The following is a 25,288-nucleotide window of genomic DNA, read 5'->3' as shown; positions in this document are numbered from 1 at the left end:
CATAGCTGCCCAGACACTGTCTGGTGGAACTGCCCATAAAGTAATAAAAAAGGATATGAGCAGGCCTTTGTGACCCACCTTAGTAAAGGTCCATATTAGGACTACTACTGAAAGTAATGCCTAAGTAAAAGTGTAATTGGAGTCCATTCTCAGGTGAAGCATCTCTAGAATTTTAGCACTGAGAGTTTCAGAAGTAGTAGCTAGTCATGGGCAGGCTCACAGTCACACCTGGCTAGCTCCCCCCCCCCCCCCCCCCCCCCCCCCCCCCCCATCTTAGTGCCATCCTTTTTTCTCTCTCCCTTTTTCTGCCACTTCCTTCTCCCTCTTCCTCCCTGCCCCTTGGATGGTCATGAGAGGGGCTTTTGCGAGAGATCTAAACTGATTATGTCCAGAGACATTTTGAAATTCGAGTGAAAGTGCCATTCAGCCCAGGATCCACAATTTGCCCACTGATGATTTAGACCATGGGTCCTCAAACTACGGCCCGCGGGACGGATCCGGCCCGCCATGGCCATCTGTCTGGCCCGCACTGAAGTTTGCTGCCCGCACACTTGCTGCACAGGTGGGGAGATGGTCTCCGAGCGAGCAAGCTGCCACCGCCACCTGCCTCCCATACTAGCTCATGCTCACCACTGCGTTGCAGCGCAGGCAGGGAGGTGGTGGCCTGCTCGCTCAGAGATGGTTTTGGACTCACTGGGAGATCTCCGCATGTGCCTGATGCCACCTTGCTGCGCCCGACAGCACCTCACCAGCCTGCGCCCCCAGGCACCCCCACCTCACCGGCCCGCGACGGTCACCGCAGCCTTTCAACTGGCCCCCTATTCAGAAAGTTTGAGGACCCCTGATTTAGACAAATGACAGGGAAGTACCAGTTACCACTCTTTGTTTGCTGGGGATGATGGTGGTTTAAAATGGATCATACCTGATGAATAAATAAAGCCTTGTTTAGTACTGAAATCCTAGCTAAATTTGTTACTAGCTATGCAACTGTATGAGAAAACCAAGAGGAACCGCATCAAAAGTCAGCTCCATCTAGGGTGCCCCATTTGTCCTGCTTTACTGAGAACAGTTTGGAAGGCTTTATTTGAGAGGGCTGTTAGAGGACAGTCCTCTCCTTGAAGAAGTTCTCTCTGTCCAGTCCAAGTCTGGTTTGAAGTCAAAGAAGCTTAAGGAAGAAAAGGAGGGAGCATGATGTTAGTACTTCCATGGCAGTCTGAGCAAGCGCACAGGTCATCTAGTCTGCCTGTCATGGCATGTCTTGTATTACTCTTCAAATAATAGTGATTAATAATTTCCAAATGTCCACCTATACAGACAAATCTGCTGGCAGTAACATGAGGCAAACTGGTGCCTTCTTTTGTCCTTCTTCTTGAGAACTCAAGGCTTCGTTTCTGGTGATATATAAGCTGCTATCCTAACGTCACTCAGCAGTTCAAGCTCCTTGCTTTGGAAAAGGGATTTCTGTAGATGGATTCTGTTTTCTTTAATAACAGGCACAGCAACACCAGCCTTTCATAATGCTTTCCAAACAGAGGCTGTGCCTTCCACTGAATTGCAGGAGATTTTGTAAAGAGCCAGTTATGCTTTTCAGAAAGACAATACCTAATGACCAAAAGTATTCAGCCACACATGTCAATAGTTATCAGCCATTATAGCAACGGAAATGTTCAGTGGCTATATACCCTTAGGTACCAGGTGCTGGAGACACACACCATGGCGTGCTATTGCCTGAGCATGCCTTCTTTATGAGTGTCCTAGAAGCATTTGGTCAGCCAGTGCACAGGCTGTTTGGAACCTTGGTCTAATCCATCATGGCCTCCTTCTATTCTTGTGAAAGGAGACATTCTGCATAATGAGATGGAAGTCAGATGTGCATACTAAGCAAACTCTGGGTCTTTGTTTCCCTAAGAAAAAAACCAGAGCTTGAAAACAACCTCATTTCCTCACATGAAATGAATATTCACACATACAGTCCCAATATATTTCCATTGCTCACCAGCATAGCTATTTTTAAAAGAAGATCAAAGGCAGAAGGGTTTGAAGTGAAGTTTAGATCTTTAAAAAGGAACCTGTGGTTTTGAGTTGCACAAATAATTATAACACCATGCAGTGATCAAAAACAAGATGTGTCTGGAACATTTATATTAGCCAAAGTGAACATTATAGCCTTCCCCTCAATCCCAGTGCTATTGGAAACAACTTGAAGACGATATCAAAGCCAGGCCAGGCGGCTGCAAGAGGACTAATGTTCTTATCCAGGCAAGCAGCAAACATTCCTTTACCAGCCAGGTTTGAAGGCCATCTGTCCATATGATCACTTGATCTCTGGTTAGGCTTATATTGTTAGCCAGGGCTGCAGAGCTTCCAGCCCATTGGTCAGATTTGGGGCAATGCAGGGCACAGAATCTGGCCCATGCATTCTTCTGGGATTCTTTCAGAGGCAGGGCTTAGCCTCCAAGTCCTACCTCCTAGAAGAATCCCCTTGGAGAATATTCCTGCTGTTATTTCCAATCTGAGTATGCCAAATGTGAGACATCTCCACCGTTATCTCCAATCTCAGTAAGTTAAAATATTATTATCTGTACCTTAGTTATGAAGAGGAGCAAATTTGGGGATCTGCAATCGTTCTAGCCTGGACAATGATAAACTGGACATGCCAAAATTTCCGCTTCTGTACAACCATTAAAACCAAAGGAACCCTTGTTGTTCTGTTTTACATCTGGTTGTGTTCTGCATTGTGAATTCTAGAATGAGGACCTGCTATCCTCCCTCATTCTACTGAGAGTTGCTTGTGTTTTGATAAATCCATGTTAAATATTATATGAACCTCATCAGCTGGAAAGTCTCCACAGGAGGTTGATCAAGCTGTTCTAAACAAAGGAGAGTTTTGTTTTAAAATGGTCATTTGTATAGCCTAATTTTAAATGGCTCCTTCAGAGATTCCTTACAATCTATCCAGTGAAATAAGTATGTATTGTGATTTTAGGTTTTTTACATTTATTTCCATGCTATAATCAGTAAGTATGAACCACTCCTTTTCCCTATGCAATTATGTGTTTGAACAGAGTATTGGCAACAGTGATGTTCCAAACCCTGTAGATACAGAGCCGCAATGCTCAGACCACATATTTTAAAATTGATTTTCAAAAAGTCACAATGGTACATTTTCTCTTCATCTCATCTTCCTTCAAAATACCAAAGAGTTTAGATTGCATGACAATAGCCCATCTACATGAGATGCTAGAGAACTACAACTGGATCTTGTGATGCAGGGCTATGAGACTGGGTGGGTGGCCATGAGACTGACTTTACAGAGGACAGTCCTCTGTATGAAGGTATGATTTATTTGAATGGCCCTGTTTAAAGACAAAGAAGCCTAAGAATGGGAGGGCTGGGAGAAACCTTTCTGTTGTCCATCGAACGTAGCTCCTGGCCAGAAGACTAAATAGGAGACACACAGGTCATCTTGGGACGGACTTCCCAACTGTGGTAAGATCATAAGCATTATATTTTTGTTTAATTTTAGCGATTATTTCTAGGCATCTATGCCAATAAATGACCATAGGCAAATTTCAGATAGCCCTTTTTTGTCCTCTTTTTAACTGAAGCACTCCCTCTTTTTTGGTATTTGAGTAGTAGCCACCTAAAGAGCCACCATCTTCAGGCAGGGCCCACCATGGATGCCTACTGCATCCCATTCAAAATATTTGAATGCAGCCTTAAGTGGTGCCAAGCAGCTGGGTTGGACTGCCATGTAAATTTCCCACAATGCCCAGGAGCAAAAGACATTGCCAGAAATTAGAATGGTTTTTAGCCCCACCTTCTTTGTTATTCTTTGTTAATGTTTCTTTTAGCTATTTAAAACATTTGTAGATTGTTTGATAAATTGTTTATGATTTTATATTTTAACTGCTTTTTATTGCCTGTTTTATGGATTGTTATAAACTGCCCAGAGACCTTCAGCTGTTGGATGGTATAGAAATAAAATAAATGATACTAATAATACCCAATGCTCCTTAGAGTGCTGCTATTTCCTATCCCAGTGGAACATAAGTCCATCAGATGACACTTTGCTCAGAGGGAATGTTACTACTTCAGACCTGGAGCCAGTCCAGACCTGTTTTTACTGAAAAAAAAATTGACCTGGAGGCTCTCTGAATTTTACTACAACAGTGGCACTGGGAAAGAGGGATTATTCTTATTTAGAGCTTATTTATTATTTAGAGTCTTTTCCACTCAAATGCTTCTTGCCCCCAAGGTACCTTTTGCCCTGCTGTAGAAAATACAAAGGAACCTCTACCTGCTTTTCTCCCCCGTGGCCCCCCACCCCCAAAGTTTCATGGAAACTTTAGAGGGATTGTTCGTACTGCTGCTTCAGTCCATTTCAGCACACACAAGCTGTTCATATGTCTAAAATAACTCGCCCCCCCCCCACAAGCAAAAAAAGAAAGAAAAAAAAAGATGCTTGAAAACAAGTTAGCTTTTCTAAACATTCCATAACAAAAGGTCCAGATTTTTGGAAGGGCGAAGCAAGAGTGGCCTGACATAGGCCAGGGAGAGCTGCAGTTTACTCGAGGAAGATGCTTCAGCCTCTTTTCCTAAATACTGTCATATATCAATACCGGTGTGCATTTTCCAGTGTCTGAGCCATCACATTTCCCTCTTTTAAAATCAGAATTTACTAGGATGGGCACAGTCTTGACGGAGTGGCATTCTCTGATGGCCAGGTCCTGACAATCTTGTATTTACCTTTTTCTGTGGTGGGAATTCTGGTTGCTTACCAAGTCCCTAAATAAATAAATACTCTTTTCTGGTTAATGATAGAAAGGCCCTCTGAATTTAGATTAAAGAGAGCTGAAACATTCAGCTGGATATATAAGCATGTATTATCTAATGACAATAAAAAGGAATTTGACAGACTTGCTTGGACTTTGAAACCCTCAAAGATTTATTGGCTAAAAACAAACCATTCTGGCTAGATCTGGAAGCAAAATGTCAGTGTCTATAGTAACTATCCTTCCACAGCATGCACCAATTTCCAGATGAAAGAATAGTTAAGGGCACAATCCTATGCATGTTTAGACAGGAAAAATGTCCTACAACTATTTTTTCAGTATAAACATGCATAGGATTGTACCCTAAACCTCCCTGCTCTACGCCCCTAACTTCAGGCATAGCCCTACAGCACTCTCAATCTTCTTGTTGCTTTTCTTCCACCAGAGGTTGGACATCATGTTGGGTAAACATGCTTCAGATTTGGCCACTGTAAACCATGATACTGTATTACTCCCAACCCATTATTTAAGGTTTTTCAGCCAAGAACTACTTCCCTCTTACTTTTCCTTTCCTGTTTATTTTACATTGTATAATCAGCTGTATCCAGTTTTTCCATTTTGCATGAACTTTCCTTCTGTTTGCTGCAGGTGAGTTTGGTAACAATCTCCTCATATCCATGGCATCCCTAGCTTCTGCTGGGTTAACTTTTCTGATAGTCTTGGCAATGCTCTTTCCTTGTTCACTGAAGGTTTTTTGCACCACTACAGGTTTAACATAACACAATTGTAGTCACAATCGTAGTCACCCCTTCTTCATATTTCAGACTTACTTGGATGGAACAGACTCTAATCCTCTTTGACAAAATTTATATTGTCTAGCTTTAAAAATATAGAATACTGAAATCTCATATGAAATGAGGGCAGCAAAAGGGAACCAGGCTTCATTTTGCAGTATTGAGCATGCTTTGTTGCATGCTGTTTAGCATATATCACCAACCCTACCATCAGGTAGAGTGAGATGGCTATCTTGGGCCCAAGATGCTCTGAGGAAGGGGGCAGCAGCCAAGGGTTGGAGAACAGAGGTGTGTGTGCCTGCCATATGCCCTTGCAGACCTTGGGTGTAGCAGAGGACACTACCTTTTTGCCAGTGTTGAAGTAACGCTCACTGGCCAGGCCAGCCAGCTTCTGTGTGTGCAATTAGGGAGTAGTGCCATAATGTCCTTTCCCTAAGGCAGCAAATGATCAGCTCCGCACATTAAGACATTTTGCTCTTCTAGATGTAAGATGCTTTGCTCTAGGGCAGGGGTCTCAAACTCGCGGCCCGCGGGCCAATTGCCGGGCCGGGCGGGGCATGGGGGAGGGGCCCTGCGGCCTTCAAAGCACTGGTGGCACCCGGGCCGGCCGCAGGATGAGCGGCCCACCACCACTGTGGTGGTGGAATACTTGATGCGGCCCAGCCTCACCCAGATTCTACTTCCAGCGGCCCCCAGGTAAGTTGAGTTTGAGACCCCTGCTCTAGGGAAACCTAGAGTTGAAATGCCTTGGGTATTCTTCACAAAACAAATTGCTGCTTTCCCGTACCAGCATCAAGGCTGCTTCTTCCTTCCTGCACCTAGTTTTGTAGTCCCATGGACCACCTGCATAACCTCTAGCTGTTGCATCCTTCTTGTCTGCTGCAAAGTCTGAAAAGTTCCCTGATGGATAGCCCTCAGTTGGCATGTGGCTACTAGCAGGGAGAGGTGACCCTTAAAGCATTAAGGCCCAGTGCCTGCAAGGCTTTAAAGCAAGGGTGTTGAACCACGTTAAATCCAGCCTGCCTGGGGGCCAGTCCAGCCCCCTAGTATTCTCCAGACAGCCACCCTTCTTTCCTCTGACAGCTGATCATTCGGTGGTTTTCCAGCTTTCCTAACTCCCTCCCCCATTCTAAACGCTTGAAATGCCTCTCCTGAGGTTTAAGTTACTGCCTGTAACAGGTTTAAGGTTAAATATTGAGGGGGGCAGTCTTGCCCCTTTTACTTTCAGTCCTGAAAGAGGAGCTCTCTGCTCCCTGCCTCCTTTAACTGTTGCCACCGATACCTTGACTTGGGCCCATGAGCAAGCTAGGATCTGCATCTGGTACTGGAGGCACCCCCATGGCTATGCAGTGACAATGCACAAGAGCAGCTTTCTGTCTTTGTGGAAGCTTCCAGGTCATCATTGCAGATGTGTAGCCTTGGTTTTGTTTTTATCAGAACTCTTATATGCAGATCTTTGTGTACCCAGCAGGAAAAAAGAGAGTCATTTTGAGGAACACACCAGCCCTGCTGCCATATGAAGGCCATTAGCCTTTTCCTTTCTTACGAGACTTGCTCACCTCTAACAATGGCCAGACTATCAGAATTGGAGCAGGTTAACCTTTGATTTAATTTGATAAGTGGGTTATCATCTGACCCTAAAACTGCAGTAATGGCTAGGCTGTGGTAGATTGCAATAACTGCCAGATGTTCGATTTTGTTTTCATTTAAGAAAGCTCTTTATTATGTTGCAAAGCTGTTCTACAGTGGTTGTACTTTGCACCTTCAAGAGTTAAACAGAAAAATGGAATGTCTTGAGAATGTTGGCAGAGAAGGGGAGAGAGAGAGACAGAAAAGGGGTTTGTTTTCCATCCTCTCTGGATGGAATCCCGGCACTTTGAGTCCCGGCTAACTGATGATTCTAGATGTAAGTTTGTTTCTTAGTTCTTCTGCATGGAGCTGAACAGGGAGAAGGACTATATACCGCAAGACCAACTTTTTAAGACGTGCAGTTCTCTTTGTAGCAAAAGGAGGATATTTTTGCATCATCCCTAGTGCAAGAGATACAAAGAGAGTCCTTGGAAACGCGATTCCCTGTGCAGGGGAACTCCTACTAAAATGGTTTGTTTTGGCTTCAGTTTTTTCTTCTTTTCCTTTCATGGAAAATCACTGTGACATTTTAACCTTGCCGTTCTTTTAAGAGTCTTGGAAAAATTAGCAAACCACCCGGGACTACCAGTGCCAGACCTTCCGTCTTGCTAGTTGGCATGGCTGCTGTACTTTTTAGGTTTGAAGATCTGTTTTACAGTTGGGACAGCCTAGTGTGGAACCTGACTTCAAGGGTCCTGGGGACTTACCGGTTCAGAAATCTGCAGGTGGTACGGCTCATGCTTAAACCATGGTGCATCTCCAGAGCTGTGTACCAGGTAGGGTAAAGATGAATAAATATGGGGGGGATGCGTATTCTTAACCATCTCTTTACTTGAGAAAAGTGCCTGAAAAATCATATAAGTATTGGTCTTTGATGGCAATGGTTCTGTAACATTCTTGAACTGAGGACCAATATTCTAAATTCTGCTTCATGTAGAACATCAAACTAACACACCAGATTCATTTTCAGGGTATTTCTGTGTTTATTTGTTGTATCACAATCTTGCCACCTCCTCCAACTAGCTCAGGGCAGGGTTTGCTTTGTTTGTTTGTTTACATCTTCAAAGACTTTTTATTCCACTCCTTAGCTGAAAAATTTGTCCAAACAAATCATTAATAAAGCAACCTTATCGATCTATGATCAATCAGTTTTTGATTGGTTATTATTGATCAGAGGTTGATAATAAGACAGAGGTTATTAATAAGATAATAAGACTAAATGCTGTGACACAAGAGAAAAGGGGATCAGGAGGGAGGAGAAAAAAAGCAATTGCAGGCATTAGCTCTTAATTATAAAGCTTTCTAATGACCAGCTGGAATGCAAATAGTTCACAGCAGGGAGGAGCCAACTGTTTTAGTTCCTCAGCAGAGGCCTGCTTTCCTTTTTCCAGCTGATGTAACAACTGCTGCCAGAGGGTGGAGGGAGGATCTGGTGGAACTGGGGTGCTGGCACTCCTGCTTCTCTTCTCTGCCTTACTCCTGCCCCAGAAAAGATCTGCTGCCAGCTCCCTGGCCAGCAACTGGTTTGGGTCACTGGCCATTTTGCACAACAGATAGTAAGCAGAAGGTCAGGATTGTGCCACACCGTCACAGTGAACCTTATTATTCATTACCTCTCTCAGTGGTATTGAGAAAGGTCACTGTTAGCTCAAGTGATGTCCAGCAGACTGAAGCAAGATGTTACAGGAAGGATGGCCATTTCCCAGAAACAGCACCTTAGCAACCTACATTGGTCTTCCTTGTATTGTGCTAAAGCATGGGTTTTCACAAAAAGTAAAGGAATGGTGCATAGCAGTTTTAAGCATGATGATTGAAGCTGTTCTTGCTTCCATCAGTCTGAGTATGAAAGGAAAAGCTCACTTGTCCAGAATACTAATTCATACTGCCAGTGAAATTCTCCTCCACTTTCTGTTCCATGTGAAAAATGAGCAGGCATTTAGATAAATAGTGTGAGAGTTGCTGAAAAGTGATTGAAGCTTCACCTGTGGAAATTTTCTCAGATTTCTGGATTGAATGGACTCCCACTTTGAACTGTAGAGGAACGCAAACTGTATAACTTACAAGTCACTCTACAAATGGAAGGTTGCCCAGATGCTGGAAGTCTGGTCACATAAATAGATCGGAGCCACCAGAAACTGTTTTTTTGAAAGAGTTTGGATAGAGAGCTTTATAACCAGGTGTTACCTTAGAATTCCAAATGATGGTTTGTTTGTTAATGGTCATGCTTAGTTCGAAACATTTAATAGTCCCTTCTCTGTGCTGCGGACTCAGTGCCTGACCATCTTTCTTGGACTCAAGGGCAATGACCCATACAGCTCATACAGGCTATTTAATGTGGCTTCACAGGTGGAGATGCTGAGGGCATGGTCCATGGCTGTAGACTCAAGGTGCTTTACCAGCAGGGCAGCAGATAAAGCTTTCTCTGCAGGCAAAAGTGGCAAATGTAGCACTCTGGACAAACATAACAAAGTGACTCAAAGAGAAAATAGGAGCTGGGGCACTACTGACCCTGGAAATGCAGGAAAGGTCGCAGAGGGGAGCAGAGGATCCTATTAACAAAGAGTAAAGAGGACTCCTATGAGAGGTCAGTCGGACTCCAGGTTGTTCCTAGAGCTGAGACCCTCAAGTGTAGGGACATTCAGGCAGAATGAATTAACCATTTGCTGCCTGTATTTTGGGGCAGTCAGAAGGTTCAGAAGCAAGGGTTCAAAAGACTGTATTGTATGCCTCTGATGCTGAGCCCATGGTAGGTTAAATGAAGGGAATAACAGGGAAAGAAAAGAAGGCTCTGGGAACTTCCTTGCCCCTTGATTGATTACCATTTGCCTAGTGATACAAGCCCATAGCAGTGCATGAGAAGATGGTAGCTACCTATATTGAAGGGAGAAGGTGTGATTACAGCCATGCAGGTTGCATATGAACTTATTTAGCTCTCTATGATGGTGGGAGCATAATTTAAGAGAAGTCCTACTGCAGCTTACCAATGGTCCATCAAGTCCAGTTTTCTGATTGCATAGCAGCCAGCCAGGATGCCATAAGCAGGGAATGAGTACAACGATTTCCTGGCAACTAGTGTGCATGAGCATACAGCCTCTGCTGCTGGAAAGTAGCATATAGCCATCGGGAGGCTTCCTCCTCCTCCATGAATTTGTCCAATCCCCATTTCAAGCTGTCCAGATTGGTGGCCGTCGCTGTATCTCATGCAGTTTAGCTATGTGCTGAGTGAGGAAGTATTTCCTTTTATCTGTCCTGAATCTCCCACCAGTCAGCTTTATAGGATGGCCTCAGGTCTGGCCACTTCACTGCTTGATCCTAATTCCAGATCATTTATGAGTAGGTTGAAAAGCCTGGATCTTGGCATAGAACCCTATGAGACCCCATGGTTTGCATCCATCCATTGGGAGGAAAAATAAGGTTTATTCTCACTCTCTTCTTTCTGTTCTTTAACCAATTACTGCTTAACCCGAATGCTTCAGGATTGGGCCAAATTTCCCACCAGCAGTCTGGACTGGGCAGTTCAATGGTATTGGCCATCATCTTTCTCTGCTTCCTACACTGAGCAACTGCAAGATAGAAGGCAACAGGCCCAGGAAGGGAACGGTTGGAGCTGGGACAGAGGCGCTGACTGAGGGTTTGTGGGAGGACTCAAGCAAAGTGCTTTCTTGGGGCTCCTGCTACACTGCCCTACTCTTTTTCCTCCTTACCCTGTCTTGCACGGTGGGTCAGCTATTCTCACTCACTCCCTGCCTTTGAGAGACAGTGAGGAAGACAGTGCTTCCCTGCCTACCACTGCCTGCTTTTTTCCTTTTCACCTTTGGGAAGGTGGCTCTGCTCCTCTCTTGCGAGGCTTCTTCACTTGCTGCTCCAGTGTGGTCATTGGCTGTGTCATCCAAAGATGGATTTAATCTGCATGGTGCACATCAGTGAATGGTGAATGGTCTTCCCTTTCTGAACAGCATTGCGCTTCTTAGCATGCCAGAGTTTGCTGTTTCCATTACCAAAATGCCTGTCTATATTCTTTAGGGGCCCTCTGTGTAGTCCCCAAACCACAGGGCCCCAGAGTTTGGCTCCAGTCGTAACAGATCAGTGCATGGCTATTTTGCTTCTCTTACTGTTTTGCATGGCTATTTTGTCTCCCTTACTATTGGCTAATTGGGATATTGCTCTGCTGAACCTTTTGTCCAAATTGGAATGCTCTGCATAGATCCATAAAGTTAGTCTGTGAAAGCTCATTGAAGTACGCTCGAAATCAAAGCCCATTTAGAAGCATGTCCATTTTGCATGGCTTGACTTTGCTCACAATTTTAGCTCCAGATGTCTCCTCTAGAGTGCATAATTATCTGGGCCCCTTATGCCTTGCACTTGTTTTTAGTGCAATTGAGTCATTTCTCCTGCACATTAGTGGGTGAGGGGGGAGGCTCAGAGCAAAAGTACCCAAGATCCCACCTCTTGGTGCAGAACAAGTTGTTGTGGCAGATGTGAGGTTGCTACTGAAAGCAATTACCCCATGATCTCTAATTCTGCTTTTTCCTGTGATCTCTAGTGAATCCCACCTTCACTCTGTATCACTGGTTGCTGCTGGCAGGATAAGAGTTGGTTTCACTAGCTCAGGGGGGAGGGCAAATTGGTACCTTCTGGATGGTTGGCATTAGAACTCCCATTCATTAGCCATTAGCCATGTTGGTTGGGACTGGAGGTCCAAAGCATCCTCCCCATACACCTTGCTCTAGCTGTGTGAGGAAGAGGGAGAATTAGACCCCATGTCTAGTCTTAATGTCTGGTTCTGCCCTCCTTAGAGCAATTTGCTTTTGTTGAAAATAATACTGCATAGAGTTATAAAACATAATGGTTGAATGGAACTGGATAAACAGAGAACTATGCTCTTTTAACAGGAGAATAATGAAACCAGGCACCAGTATTTCCTCCAGGGTGTAATGCATTCATTTTCGTTGTTTTCCTTTCAAGTTCTTTGCATTTTCCCATGCAATGTTGGGAAATGAAATGAAAGAGAGGAATTCTGCTAAACTGATCATGTAGGAGCCTGACAGAGCCCCGGACTGTTTCAAGATTAGGTCCTCAGTTTTTCCTGTTGCTTCACAGCAACTTAAAATGCCAAAATTTTTCATGGAAGAGTCTTACAGGAGAAGGATCTCCACGGGAATCTTCCACCTGTCTTGTAGGCAACATATGAGCTTGAGACAGAGATATACACCAGCTCTGAGGCAAAGAACAACCAGAACACTTTGATGGGCATGTTGGAACAGAAGAATATTGTTGCATGCTCCCCAGTTTCCCAAGTGGCAAGCAGTTCCAGGGAGCAGTTCTTTTTGAATTAGGGATCATTGAAGAATTATGGTGCTTCCTCCACCTTCAGCCTCTAGCATGTCATAAAACACTAGTCTCTCTCCCTTCCTTCGGCTCTGTGTTCCTGTGTATCCTCCTGGCCCTTGATGAGCAGGGATGAGCAAAAGAAGTTGTGGATCTCTGTGCTGTAAACAAGGATGTTATCTGCAGACCAAATAACCTTAAAGGGAAGTACTGTGCATGATTAGATAGGGGGAAAGCCCTGCAGGTCCAGAAATGCTGGCTGGAGCATGCTGAGAGTTGTAGGACTTTTTCTGTCTAAACATGCATAGAATTGTGCCCTTAACCACTTAAACTTCATACATAGACTGAAAATATAACTTCTTCCTTAAAGTGAGAATTGTGTTTACCTACAGTGAAGTTAATCAAACTTTCTCCAGTTGAGAGCCAGTGGTATAGCAGTTAAGATCATGGGACTGGGACTCAGCCAATCTAGGTTCTAGTTGCTGCTTGGCCATGGAATCAACTGGGTGACTTTGGACCAGTCATGGACTTTTAGCACAACCTACCACTCAAAGTTGTTGTTGTGGGTATAAGATTGAGAGCAGAAAGAGCAGAATGATGTCAGTGACTTTGAGTTCTTAAAAAGAAAAAAGGAAAAGGCAGAATATAAACCAAATAAATAAATAGTGAATAATTAAGCTAGAGTTGGAAGACAAGCCATCCTATTTGAGGAATGGAGGAAACTGAGCTGAAAGAAGAATTCTAAGGAGACCAAATAGGTTAGCAAATGGAATTGTAGCTTCCCTGTGCTTAGACATTTTTCAGTGGCTGTTAAGTGTGCATCTTTTGTATATTTGAATGCCTATTAATGGATCTTGGTGATAAGCTGAAGTTTCCTCCATGGGCACAAACATCTGGAACCTGTTGCTTCAATGGAGCCTGATAGTTGGTGATGTGCTACCAGAAGGTATCTCATGAGCTTGTGTTCCAAGGCGAAACACAGCTGCACTTCTGACAGATTAAACTGTACTCTGTGAGTAGGAACAGTTAGTGCAAATGCACAGAAGACACATATTTATTTATGCCCCATCTATATCGAAGGTCTCAAGACAATTGAGTCTTGAGCTGTTTATTCAGCTGAGTATTTGTAGCTGTTTATTTTAGACCCAGCAAAACTGAATACCTCACTTTCTTTAATGGAGGGTACTGTAGCATAAAGTTATACCTTCAGTATCAGAGGAGTATGATTCTGCATGGCAATCACGGTGGGCGGGGGTGCTACTGTTACATTCATGTCCTACTTGTGGGCTTCTGGTAGGCTTCTGGTTGCCCACTGTGGAAGCAGAATGCTGGACTAGATAGAGCTTTAGTCTGGTCCAGCACAACTCTTAATGTTCTGATGGAACTAGAAATTGCATGGCCTAGGACCTGGGCAATTCATCTTCCTTGCATTCAGGCCTCAGGGGCATCTTCTGGTCCAGGAAGAAAATCAGTGTGAAATGCTGCCCCTGCAATTGGTAGTAGTATGAAATTTCTAGACTGGTCTGGCTGAAGATCCACAGTTTCTGCTCCTACCTGGTCAGAAGGCTTAAAAACCTCACCTCCTTCAGAGGTGGCTCTCTATTTGGAGCCAATAGGGCAGTGATCTTTTTCTGATTCCCTGCCCACTTGTGGCAAAGAGAAAACCTTACAACCAGGTACTTTTGCTTCGCTGCTTCCAAGTGTCTTTTTCGGTACACCTCTGACACTCTCTGCAGAACTGAGCATCTGCTGTATCCTCTTTCCCACCACCCATAAAGGGCACCAACTGCCACTGATCTTCCTGGTGTACCCCACTTCTCCCATTTCCAAGATTCAGCACAAGCTATCAGCTTCACTTCTGGCAACCTCCCTTTGGTACCTTGGATACTGTCTAAGCCTAGATTCCAATATGAAATATCCTCTTGTGGTGCTAGAAAGTGTTGTGTCAAGGTATAGCTATTTTGAAAGGTTGACCTAAAATTTCAGTACAATTGAGACTTATTGGTAGTCTCAATATTGGGGTCTCTTCAGCTGGTGTTTATTTAGTTGCTTAGAACTCTTGCTTTGTCTATCCTAAAGTTGCTCACAACATTTTTATCCCCTTGTGCTGTTTCAACTTGAAGGTCTCATAACCCTCTTATGGCCCCAAATAAATTTTAGAATGAGAAAAACAACTTTGAAGAACTATTTTTGCCAGAAAAACCTCATCTTTAAAGAGAGGAAAGATGTTTTATGTGACTACTAAGGTGGACTGAGCTGTCTCACTAAAAGTTTGTCTTTCAAGAGAATCCCCAATAAGCAATAATGTTAAGGGACATACCCTGATTCCCTCACATGGTTGTTGAGATCCCAGCTACAGACTGAACTTACCATGTTGAAAGTAACAAAAGGAAGTTATACCAGTGAATAACAAATTGAAAGTAGATTCATCTGTCAGGTTTGAATTGGCTGCTTTGTTTTGATATTATGGGAACTTGCCACTTCCCAAATGCACAGACATTTTCATCTTGTAGTTGTCTCATGGTTTCAATTTAGTGCAAAACCTGGATAACTGGAAATACTCTCACATTTGCACATTGTTATGCTATCAAAAAGCTCACATTACTTACTTTGGACCATGAGATTTTAGCCTACTTTCACTTCCATGCTAATTTTTATATGTACAGGAGTTACTTTTATGTAGGGAAGTCTTAGATCATTTAATTTTCTGCCTCCAATGTGTTCTTGCAACCCAATGGCATATGTCAGGTGAAGCTGCTGACTGTAAATCAGTCACATGGAGATTTATTTATTTTTTCTTTTTAACATTTATAGCCCATCTTCCTTCCTCTTGCAGAGAACATTAAGCAGCTTCCAGTGTTCTCCTCCTCTCCATTTTATCCTCACAACAGTGCTGTGAGGTAAGTTAGGTTCAGAGTTTGTGAATGGCCCAAAGTCACCAAGTGAGCTTCATGGGTGAGTGGGGACTAGAACCAGAATTTCCATGAGCTCCAGTCCAGTACTCTCATCATTATGCCACTGGCTCTCAACAGAGTCAGTTCACTTGTGTGTGAATGGCGTCTGTTGAAAAGCATGCATTTGAGGTAGCATGAGGTGATGGAAGAGTTCTGTGGTTTTGTTTGTTTGTTTGCATTATCAGTCAGACCATTGGTCTGTTTAGCTCAGTTTTGACTACTCTCCAGTGAACAGCTGCTCCTCAAAGTCTCAGGCAGAAGCTTTTCCCAGCCCTGCTGTCTACAGTTCATTTAAAATAGTCTCATTGACTATATCAAAGACAGAGGATGGACCTTCTTCATGCAAAGTAGGGACTCTGCCTTGAGGAGGGGTGAGGGAATAATGTTCACCACCAGGATGTGGCTGCTTCCACCTCCTAGCCTCAGGCTCAGGAACTTTCACAAGGGAGTGGCTGTGTGTTAGAGAGAGACCATGTTTAGGACAGCTAGCAGGTCTCTCTCCAGGGAAAGTTCTTCCCATCTTGCCTGGTGGGCTGGTCTGCTGTGAAGTGACAGCCAAGAGGGGAGTTGCCATGGGATGAAGGTGTCCTTTTGCAGCTCAGGACACCAGAACTTGGTAAGAGCAGGGGTTCTTTTTGTTGCTTCAGTGTGGGCTGTGTGAAATGCCTTGTAGCTTACCCCGTCTTCTTGGTGTAGGTTTGATTTAGCAGAGATTTCTTAACATGAACAGTTCAGTGAATTGTTTAATGCAAATACAGTGTTGGCAATATTGCTGCTGGATATAGTAAATGGACCAAGTGGGATGTGACAAGTGGGGTCCCCCAGGGCTCTGTCCTGGGGCCGACCCTTTAATCTTTTCATCAATGACATGGAAGAAGGGGTGAACAGTCTGCTGATCAAATTCGCAGACTACATTAAAACTGGATTAGTGGCCACAACTGAGGAGCAGGTACTCCAGATCCAAAAGGATCTGGACGAACTCTGGAAGTGGGCAGCAGACAACAGGATGGTGTTCAATGTGGATAAGTGTGAGGTCTTGCACTTGGGGCATAGGAATAGGTGTCATAAGTACAGGTTAGGGGACAAGTGGCTGGAGAGCAGCACTTGTGAAAGGGACCTCAGGGTACTGGTTGACTGCAGGCTAAACATGAGTCAGCAGTGTGATGCGGTGGTCAAGAGGGCGAACGCCACCCTTGGTTGCATAGCCAGAAGTGTGGCTTCTAGATCGAGAGAGGTATTACTACCACTCTACGCGACTCTGGTGCGCCCGCAACTGGAGTATTGTGTTCAGTTTTGGGCCCCTCATTACAGAAAGGATATAGCCAGGTTGGAGTCAGTGCAGTGCAGGGCCACAAGGTTGGTGGCCGGTTTGCAGGGGGTGCCGTATGAGGTGAGACTGAGGGAACTGGGTCTCTTCAGCCTGGAGAAGAGGAGACTCAGAGGGGATATGTTGGTGACATACAGGTATGTGAGGGAATGTCACATGGAGATGGGTAGAGACCTGTTCTCCCCTGCAGAGGAAGGCAGGACACGCTCCAACGGAGCAAAGCTCAGGGAACCAAGGTTCCATTTAGATGCCAGGAAGCACTTCCTGACAGTCAGGACCCTGAGGGTGTGGAATGGGCTTCCATGAGAGGTCGTTGAGGCCCCATCGGTGTGGGTGTTAGGCTGAACATGCACATGGTGGGCATGTCGCGAGCAGAGTCGGCTGGAGCTGCAGATCAGATTAGATAGCCCAGGAGACCCCTTCTGAATCGCTCTGTTTCTATGTTTCTATGTCTTGTGCTTGTGTTAAAAAGGACTGTAATTGGGTTTGAGCTGCTCCAGTGAGCTCTGGTCCCTAGGCAGCAAGTTGTGAACCTGGTCTTGAGATACCCCCATGAATTCCATTTGGAAGAGAGCCCCAACCTGGGCAGGTGGAAGAGGTGAATAAACCAATGAGTACATACCTTTCAGTGAGTTTTTATATTCTTCCATTTGGCCAAAGGTCTTATTCTGTTTCACGGTGATTACGTACCCATGCTTGACAACTACATTTCAAGGCTTTCTATAGAGATACGGCTGATCACTGTGCATGTGAAAGATGAGGCCTGAAATATTAAACATGCCATTTAACATTTGCAAAACCTACAGCAGTTGATTTAGAACTCTATCACTGGGTAGATAAATGTGAATTTGAGTTCTGTGGGCACATTTCTTTTTTTGCTTTCAGGCATGAGAGACTAAACGTTTCACATTAATCTACCCAGTTATGAGACTATGAAACTTGAGGAAACAGAGATTAAAGAGCAAAGTGAGTTTGGCTACTGCAGAGAGAGCAGGAACAAATTCTAAAACGCCTTTGCAGTCAGTGCAAATCAGGAGCAATCCTTCTTGAGCCCAATTCTCCTATATTACAGTTTATGGTGGCCTGTATCATAGTGGAGCAACCTGGATAATCTTGCTCACTAACAGGGATGGTCATGACCCGAGGCATGCAACAGGAGAATGAAGCAGTGATCACTGGTGGCAAGAACCACACCCGGAAGAAACTGGAAAGGCCAGCTCTTGCCTCTGAGCCAAACACATAGCGGAGGCATATTGATCAAGAATTCAGTTATTGAAATAGGTGAGGGTCCAAACACGTGCAGGTAGCGACCATGGAAAAACAAGAAAACAGCTTAGAGGGACCACAACTCAATGAAAGAACCACAAGCTTTGCATGCCTGGCATCTCCAGTTAAAAGGATGGTATAGAAAGCACTTCTGCCTGAGACCTTGGAGATTTGAGCTGCTGCCCGCCAGATTCTGATTTGGTATAAGCAGCTTCCTACACTGAAAATAAATTTTGCTGCTCCCCACACACCCAATATGTCTTGAGAGTTATAGTTCTCAAAAGTTTTAGAAAGCTAACAGCCATTCAGATGTGATAATGACAGAAAACAGTCTTTGGCCACACCTGGATATTTCAATAAGCCAGGTTGCTTAGCCTGGTTTACTGGGAACGACCACATGCTCATGCATGCAGCCTGTTTGAATCGTCCCATCACAGGAGCAGGTAAAGCTAACCAAGCAGCACTGGGAGCATGGCGTCTGAACCAGGGCAGGTAGTAATTCTTTGGTGGGACATTTTAGGATGAACTTATTGCATTCACATGTTCCAAACCTGCATGAGAACCAGAATACAGTGATATGCCAATATTTGCACTTATCTGAATTTGGTAATACAGTTCATGAATACAAAAGAAAAAAGGTACACCAAAATAGATATGATAGGAAAATGTGCACACAAGACTTCCATATTACATGCAGAAGGCCAGTGTGGTATAGTTGTTAAGAGTCTTGAATTGGGATGTTCTTCCCTTCTTTGAAGCTCATTGGGTGATTTTGGGCCAGTCATGGACTCTCAGGCTAACCTACTTCACAGGGTTGTTGTAATGATGGTAAAATGGAGAAGGAAAATGCTTGAGTGCCTTGCAAGTGAAAGTAAGGCAAGCTGTGAATGGAATAATGATAATATAGTGGGAAGTGGCATGCAAAAATGCATGCATTTAGAAAAAGTGTATAAAAATGTGTGCCCTTAATAAAATACAAGACTCAAATTAAAATACAAATTCAAGAAATGCTTCCTGGTAGTTTTACCCATTTCCAAAAGTATTCTATCAATATAGTCAACTCTAAAATCCACTGAAAACAAGAACAAGGCAGCTAATGCGAAGGAGCTACCATCTGAAATGATTGGGAATGAACCGCAAAAATATTGGTTGTTGCTGGACTGTTATACACCCCAAGATTACTCACCTGTACTCAGAAATAATCCCCATTCAGTACCTTGAATTCACTGATCTGCTTTGGCTGATGGAGGAGAATATGCAGTTTGACACAGGAGAAAGAAGGCTGTTGTTGAAATGCATATTTAGTGGCAGGATGACATCCAAAGAGATTTAGCAAATACCAAAGCATCAGGCTTAGCTGCTTTCTCTAATCAGAGGGAAGTAAAACTCTAGATCAGTATTTTGGAATGAATGCCAGTGGATTCAAAATGGGCCACTTGAACCTTACAGGAATAATTCAGAACATTAAAAAAACCTGTACTTTGAACATTATGAGCATCTTCTCCAACCTGGTACCTTCTAGATGCTTTGGACTACAACTTCCAGCATTCTGAACCCTTCGCCATGCTGGATGGGGCTGATGGAGACTTGTAGGAAATGAAATCTCAGTAGTGACGATATGGAGGCAAAGTACCAAGCAGTAATAGTTTAATATGTTCTTGCAAGAGCAGGTGCCCACCACACAGGCAGCGTGCCGTTTACACACAAGACATTGCTTTTTATTCCCTTTTCCCGGCTCGCAGACCGTACCTCTTTTCTCCCATTGGCTGGGTTACTAAGAAGTTACAATCTTCTCTGTCCACCTAACATCCTACTACCCCTCGATATGTTCCCCCTCCCACTCATACATCCCATGTTCATGCTAATGAGCCCATTACCTATGAGAGGTGTGTCAGTTACTATTCATGAACCTATTAAGCGTGCGCACTACCTTCTAAACGTTCAACAGGTCGGCTTGGCCTTGTAGACTCTCACTTGATGCCAACTTGTTTCCTAAATCTTGTGGGAGGATGAGATAGGAAGAACAGGCCTTCCTCCAGGCTCATTACGGCCAGTTGTAAAAGGCAATCAATTTCCTACTCCCTTACACAAAAGGTGACAGTTTTACCACTCCCCCCCCCCCACACACACACATTTTACCCTCTCTGATATTCTTCAGAACTTTGATGTAAGAAACACTATTACTTTTATTACAACTATTTACATGGTTCTATCCTCAGGTCCTTTGGCCTTAAGGGATTTCAATGATCCTACCCTAGCCCTGTATTTCACCCTTTCTTTGGTTTTCACCTTACCGCTTAGTAACAGTAATTTTTCATTTCTCACAAGACTGACATCCAAAACATCCGGAGGGCACTAGGGAAAGGCTGATGTAAAATGATTGTGTTAGAGTAGTAAACGGATTGTGCTTAACGGAGGGTATCTTCTATAGGGAAGTAAAAAGGCTGGACATTGTAAATGTGTGAGCAAGAACAAGGTTATTTTTCTATAGTTCTGTGCTGAGAAAATTAGCCAACATTACAGCCACCCTTGAGACCCTTCAAACTTTACAGTTACATGTTTAAGCATTTATGAGTTTCAAACAGTTTTTCTTACCAAAAGAAAAAAAGTTTCAGAGAGGGATGATTAGCCCCAAATGTTTCATAAAGTACTTGACTTTTTTCCCCTGTGCCTTAAAAGCACAGACATCACCTTTTGCTCAATTTCATTGTTGGCACAAAAGAGGGGTCTTAGAGGTGGGGAGGAACATATTTAAAACTCATGGTTGCCAGAAAAATAATCTGATATGACACTAAAATGCCATCTGAGAAAGCAAAGAAGCAACACCTGGATAGTTTTTCACAGCTCCATTTGAGAAAGTACAAGGGTTTATTAAGTTTTGGCTGAATATGTTTATGCTAGGTGCACTAAAATAAAGTTTACTTTGTGCTTTATGACTTTTTCTAGCATAACTTTTCCAGATTCACTAGAAGCAGCAAGGGCCTCTCTGCTCTAGGAATGCCAACTTCAAATGCCTATTTTCTTCACCATCTTGGTGAAATAAGCCTATTACTAAGAAACGAGCTTTATGAAACAGAAGTATTGCGGCAAGCTAAAGTGCGGTAACCTGAGGCTGGACAGCAAAGTGATTTCTTGAGGTGGGTGGTACCTCCAGACACAGTGGCAAGCCTCTTCCTTAGCAAATAGCAGCTTATAACTAGAAACAGAATGACACAAGTTGGGTGGCCAGATGAAAATAAATGGATGGCTTCGGTGTTCAGTCTATCTTCCTTCAAAAGAAGTTAGGGCACAATCCTATCTAGCTGCCATAGACATTCCATGGAGCACAGGAAAAACATGGAAGTAAGGATTACCTCCACACTGCCTTTGCCCTCCAATACATTAAGATGGGTGAGTTTGGCTATTGAAATGTTCCGATGAGAAGGAAGGGCTGAGACTCCAGCTGGATTTAGTGGAAGCTGGCAGTGGCTCAGCTCTCCCTGCCCCCAGAATGGTACCCCAGCACTGTTCCAGAAGATAAATTTCCATCTCCAGGGTATCAGCTAGTGCAGGGCTTCTCTGAGACCACAGCAGGGACCCTGCCTTTTCCTATGGCCAGCCAGCCAGCCTCTGCCATCCATAGGACTGTACCTTAAGGTGCATGTGCAAAAATGTGCAAAAGAGAGAGAGAGAGAGAGAGACCATGCCTGTCATGCTTTTTCCCTCCATAGGGTGTCCCTGATAGCCATCTGTCATCATGCTGCATGTGATTCAAGTATTACTGGAATTGATTCTTTCTATTTGTTCTTTCCTTCCTGTTCCTCAGGTAGTCTTTAGACCTTTTTAAAAAGTCATAGGAATTCCTATTCATGTGCACATGTGCTTGTATCATTTTACATTAATGTTTTGGAAAAAGAAAACTCAAGCTACAAAATCATTCTGCAATTCGTAAAGAAAGTGCGGTTCTGCTGTTGCAGGCAGCAGCCAATCTGCTGTTGTAAAATAGGAGACCCACTGGCTTTTGCCAGTGTTGTGAAAATAAAATAGAGAGGAGGATCATGTAAGCTTCTTGGTGGAGGAGAAAAGGGTTAGATATAAATAAATTGGCAACCTTTTTCTCCCCACCCACCCACAACCCACCATTTCAGTTTTTAAAATGGTTCTAAAAATATTCACCTTCCCTTTTCAGAAGGTAGTTCTGGCCCAAGTAGACCAGTGTCTTGCCACTATATGAGCCAATTTAATATACCCTGAGCAGTTTCAAGATTTTATGTTTTTGTTGGGCAGAGACAAATATAAATCCCTTGACTGAATTCTAGGATATTTGTTTTTTGGGCTCTGTTTTGTTCCTCAGTCCAAAAAGACAAAATATCCAAAGGAGAGGTGCCCCCCTCACCCCATAAGAAACGGTTGAAACATCAAAGTCAGTTGCACTCAGCTGTGGATGAGATACATTTCATGGAGAAGAGATGATGACTAACAACAAAGGTGGGGCTGGTTATTGGCTTGAAATGGAACTAAATTCAACTAAATTCAAAACAGTGAGTCATTAGGACAGTTACTAAACTTTTTTCCACATCAAAAGATGGCATCTGATTGTTGAAGAAAAAAAAAAAAGGTTTTGCTATCTTTGGCATGGGAGGATCCTAATAAAAGTACCCAAAGATATGTGCAGAATTATAGCATCTGTTTTTGTGAGAGTGGGCCAAAGAGACAGTACTGGTGCCTCACACATGCTAAAACATAAATACTGGTGTATAGAGAGGCCTCTATTTTGTTACATTAGTTATGGCAGTCTGGAATGAAAGCAGCCCAAAACCCTACCAGTAGTAGTGGGTGTCCTATTAAATTTTCAGAGGACACCCACTGAAATCCAGAGTTAGCTATTAATAATTGCTGTCTTATGTATGTATATACAAAGGAAGTCGAACCATTTTTTCTTGGTCCCAATGTGTGTGCTTTGGTGCAAACTGTGATTTATTACTCTGGGCAAAGTCTAATCCAGTGCTTTTCAGCTGGCAGAATTTAAGAGTATGTTGTTAAGTGGCAAGAGTGCTACTGGTAAAAAAAGCACAGTTTGGAATCCAAAGGAAGTATTTCTGCTCTCTGCAATACTAAGTGGGGAGGAAAACTCACTGCACCATACAGAGGAACATGGAAATTCCTGTTTTATGCAATTGACTGTATGCCTCTTTAGCTGCTTCTGAATCCCCAGATATATGATCTGCTCATTCCCCGTGTTTCTGTCTCCTCCCGCACCCCATCTTACACCTTGCCAACAAACACCTGATACTCTTAGTCTTTCTCACTGTACTTCCTCACAAGCAAACTTTCTTTTCTTCCGTTAAAAAAGAATCCTACTTCTGAAGGCAACCATATTGCAGACTGCTACCATTTGTTTACCTTCTCCTTAGAAACAACTGATTGTACATAGTTCAAGATGGTTTCCTTTCATTACTTTTCAAGAATGGTCTTCTCAAATTTTTGTTCCAATTTTTAAAAAAAAGTTATCCGAGGTCAAGTTCTTGGACACCATGAACTCCCATCTGGTAGGCCACCAAGGACTAGCTTCTGTCAGACACCTGGCAAAAGTTACAAGATGCTTGTTGTAGTGTTTAACTTGTAAACTCATCTGGACAGGATAAATGTGCAGTTCTTGTGGTCAATTTACCATCACTATTTACAACTGCTGGGCCTGAGAGGTTTGGCTGGCAGAAGATCTGACTTCCCCAAGCGCTGAATTGTGGATTCCTTAGAAATTGTATAAACCAGTGCTGCGTGTCTTCAAGGACTGAGAGATTTGCTCTTCATTCTCTAAGCAGTGTCACAATCAGAAAGAGGAAGTGGGTTTTTTTAAAGAAAATCTAGGGATTGTGAAGTCAATAAGCAAACTAGCAGTATAGCCTAAATACATGGCCTGCATAACCCACACTCCGTGCCAAATTACTCTCAGAGGAATGCTCAATAAAAAGAAATTAAAAATATAAAGAAGCAAGAAACCATTCATAAAACATTGGGGCAGGCAGCAGGCTTAAAGCAGCCTTAATCCCAAAAGCCAGTATCTTAAAAACAAAAAGTGTTTCATCTGCTAGTAATGTAACATCAGGCAGGTTTGCTGTGGAATCTTACTCCATTAATGGAGTACCACTGCCAAGAAAGATCTATGCTACATCTTTGCTGACTTTACCGGAGGAAAGAAGGTAATACAGAACCTCGCCTTCTGACTTCACGGAACAAGGAGGAATATATGCATGCAGACACTCCCTATGCAGAATAATGTGGCTGTTCTTCCCTCATTTATTCCAAGTAGACTAAGACAAAGGGTTTCTAATTTAATGACTTTATTGTGTTAAAGATGACCAGCTAGAGTGGCTTTATAGTCCAAAGAAAGAATATTGCTTGCAAAGTCAATAATAAAAGAAACAAACAAAGTTAGAATACTGGCCACTAGGGAAATGCAGCTTAATAATGATAGTTGATCCAAACTGAAAAGAGACAGTCACACCTTTAAGATGAGTTTTCCTGTTTCAGGGCCAATGGCTTGAAGCATCTGATGCTTCTCAACTTGCCTGCCCTTTTAACCTCGGATTTATGATGTTAAGTCTTTCCCCATTAAAATTTTGCTCACTATTTATTTCATTTTTATATAGCCCATTAGCTGAGGCTCTCTGGGCATTTAAAAATAGTTAAAATTAAGTGTTAAACACAGAGAAAGACATTAATTTAAAAGAATAAAACCATGATTGCAATTGCTAGGATGTAGTGTAGAAACATAGCAGAGGTACAGAATAAAATGGAATATATAAAAAAGTTTAAAAGTTAAATTATTAAAATTATGGGAAAATACAAAAGTCTTTACCCAGTGACAAAAAGAATACAAAGCAGGTACCAGGTATGCCTCTTTGGGGAGTGCATTCCAAAACCAGGATGCCACAACTGAAAACGCGCCTTTTGAAAAGCAATGCATTACTGCATTTATTACGCTTAATTATGTATAGTAAACAGTATCAGTGCATAAGACTTTCCCACAGAATTTGAAGCTGTATGATTCTTAGTGTCTGGTTGGCTTCCCTCTGGGTCAATTGGTCTTGACATTTCATCTATGGGTTCTGGTATCTTCCCCCTCTTTTTCTGAATCAGAATCTGTATTTACAACTTCTACATTTTTGTATAGGAGAAGTAGGCCAAATGCCTATCATAATATGGTATCCTTCCAGGTCATCTGTGATGGGCAAA

General features: G+C 43.2%; 1 protein-coding gene across 5 annotated transcripts in view; it reads left to right on the top strand.

Annotated features, from left to right (window-relative positions):
* The window catches only part of FRMD4A (FERM domain containing 4A), a 301,515-nt gene that overhangs the window by 43,251 nt on the left and 232,976 nt on the right, over positions 1-25,288 (top strand). The window contains exon 1 of one of the 5 annotated variants that reach the window (XM_044423316.1): positions 7,783-7,974. The exons of 2 other annotated variants lie outside the window; for them this stretch is intronic. In XM_044423316.1, coding sequence (XP_044279251.1) covers positions 7,816-7,974 — 159 coding nt within the window. In that variant the 5' untranslated portion in view covers positions 7,783-7,815. Of the gene's footprint in view, positions 1-7,782; positions 7,975-25,288 lie in introns of those variants that run through there. 2 more of the 5 variants (XM_044423313.1, XM_044423312.1) reach the window with 2 other exon arrangements.

This window comes from Varanus komodoensis, unplaced genomic scaffold (assembly GCF_004798865.1).
Source record: "Varanus komodoensis strain SLA01 unplaced genomic scaffold, ASM479886v1 scaffold13_3, whole genome shotgun sequence".
In the NCBI taxonomy this organism is placed as follows: Eukaryota; Metazoa; Chordata; class Lepidosauria; order Squamata; family Varanidae; genus Varanus; species Varanus komodoensis.
The sequence above is the reverse complement of the archived record's forward strand: the minus strand, read 5'-3'. Positions and strand labels throughout refer to the sequence as shown.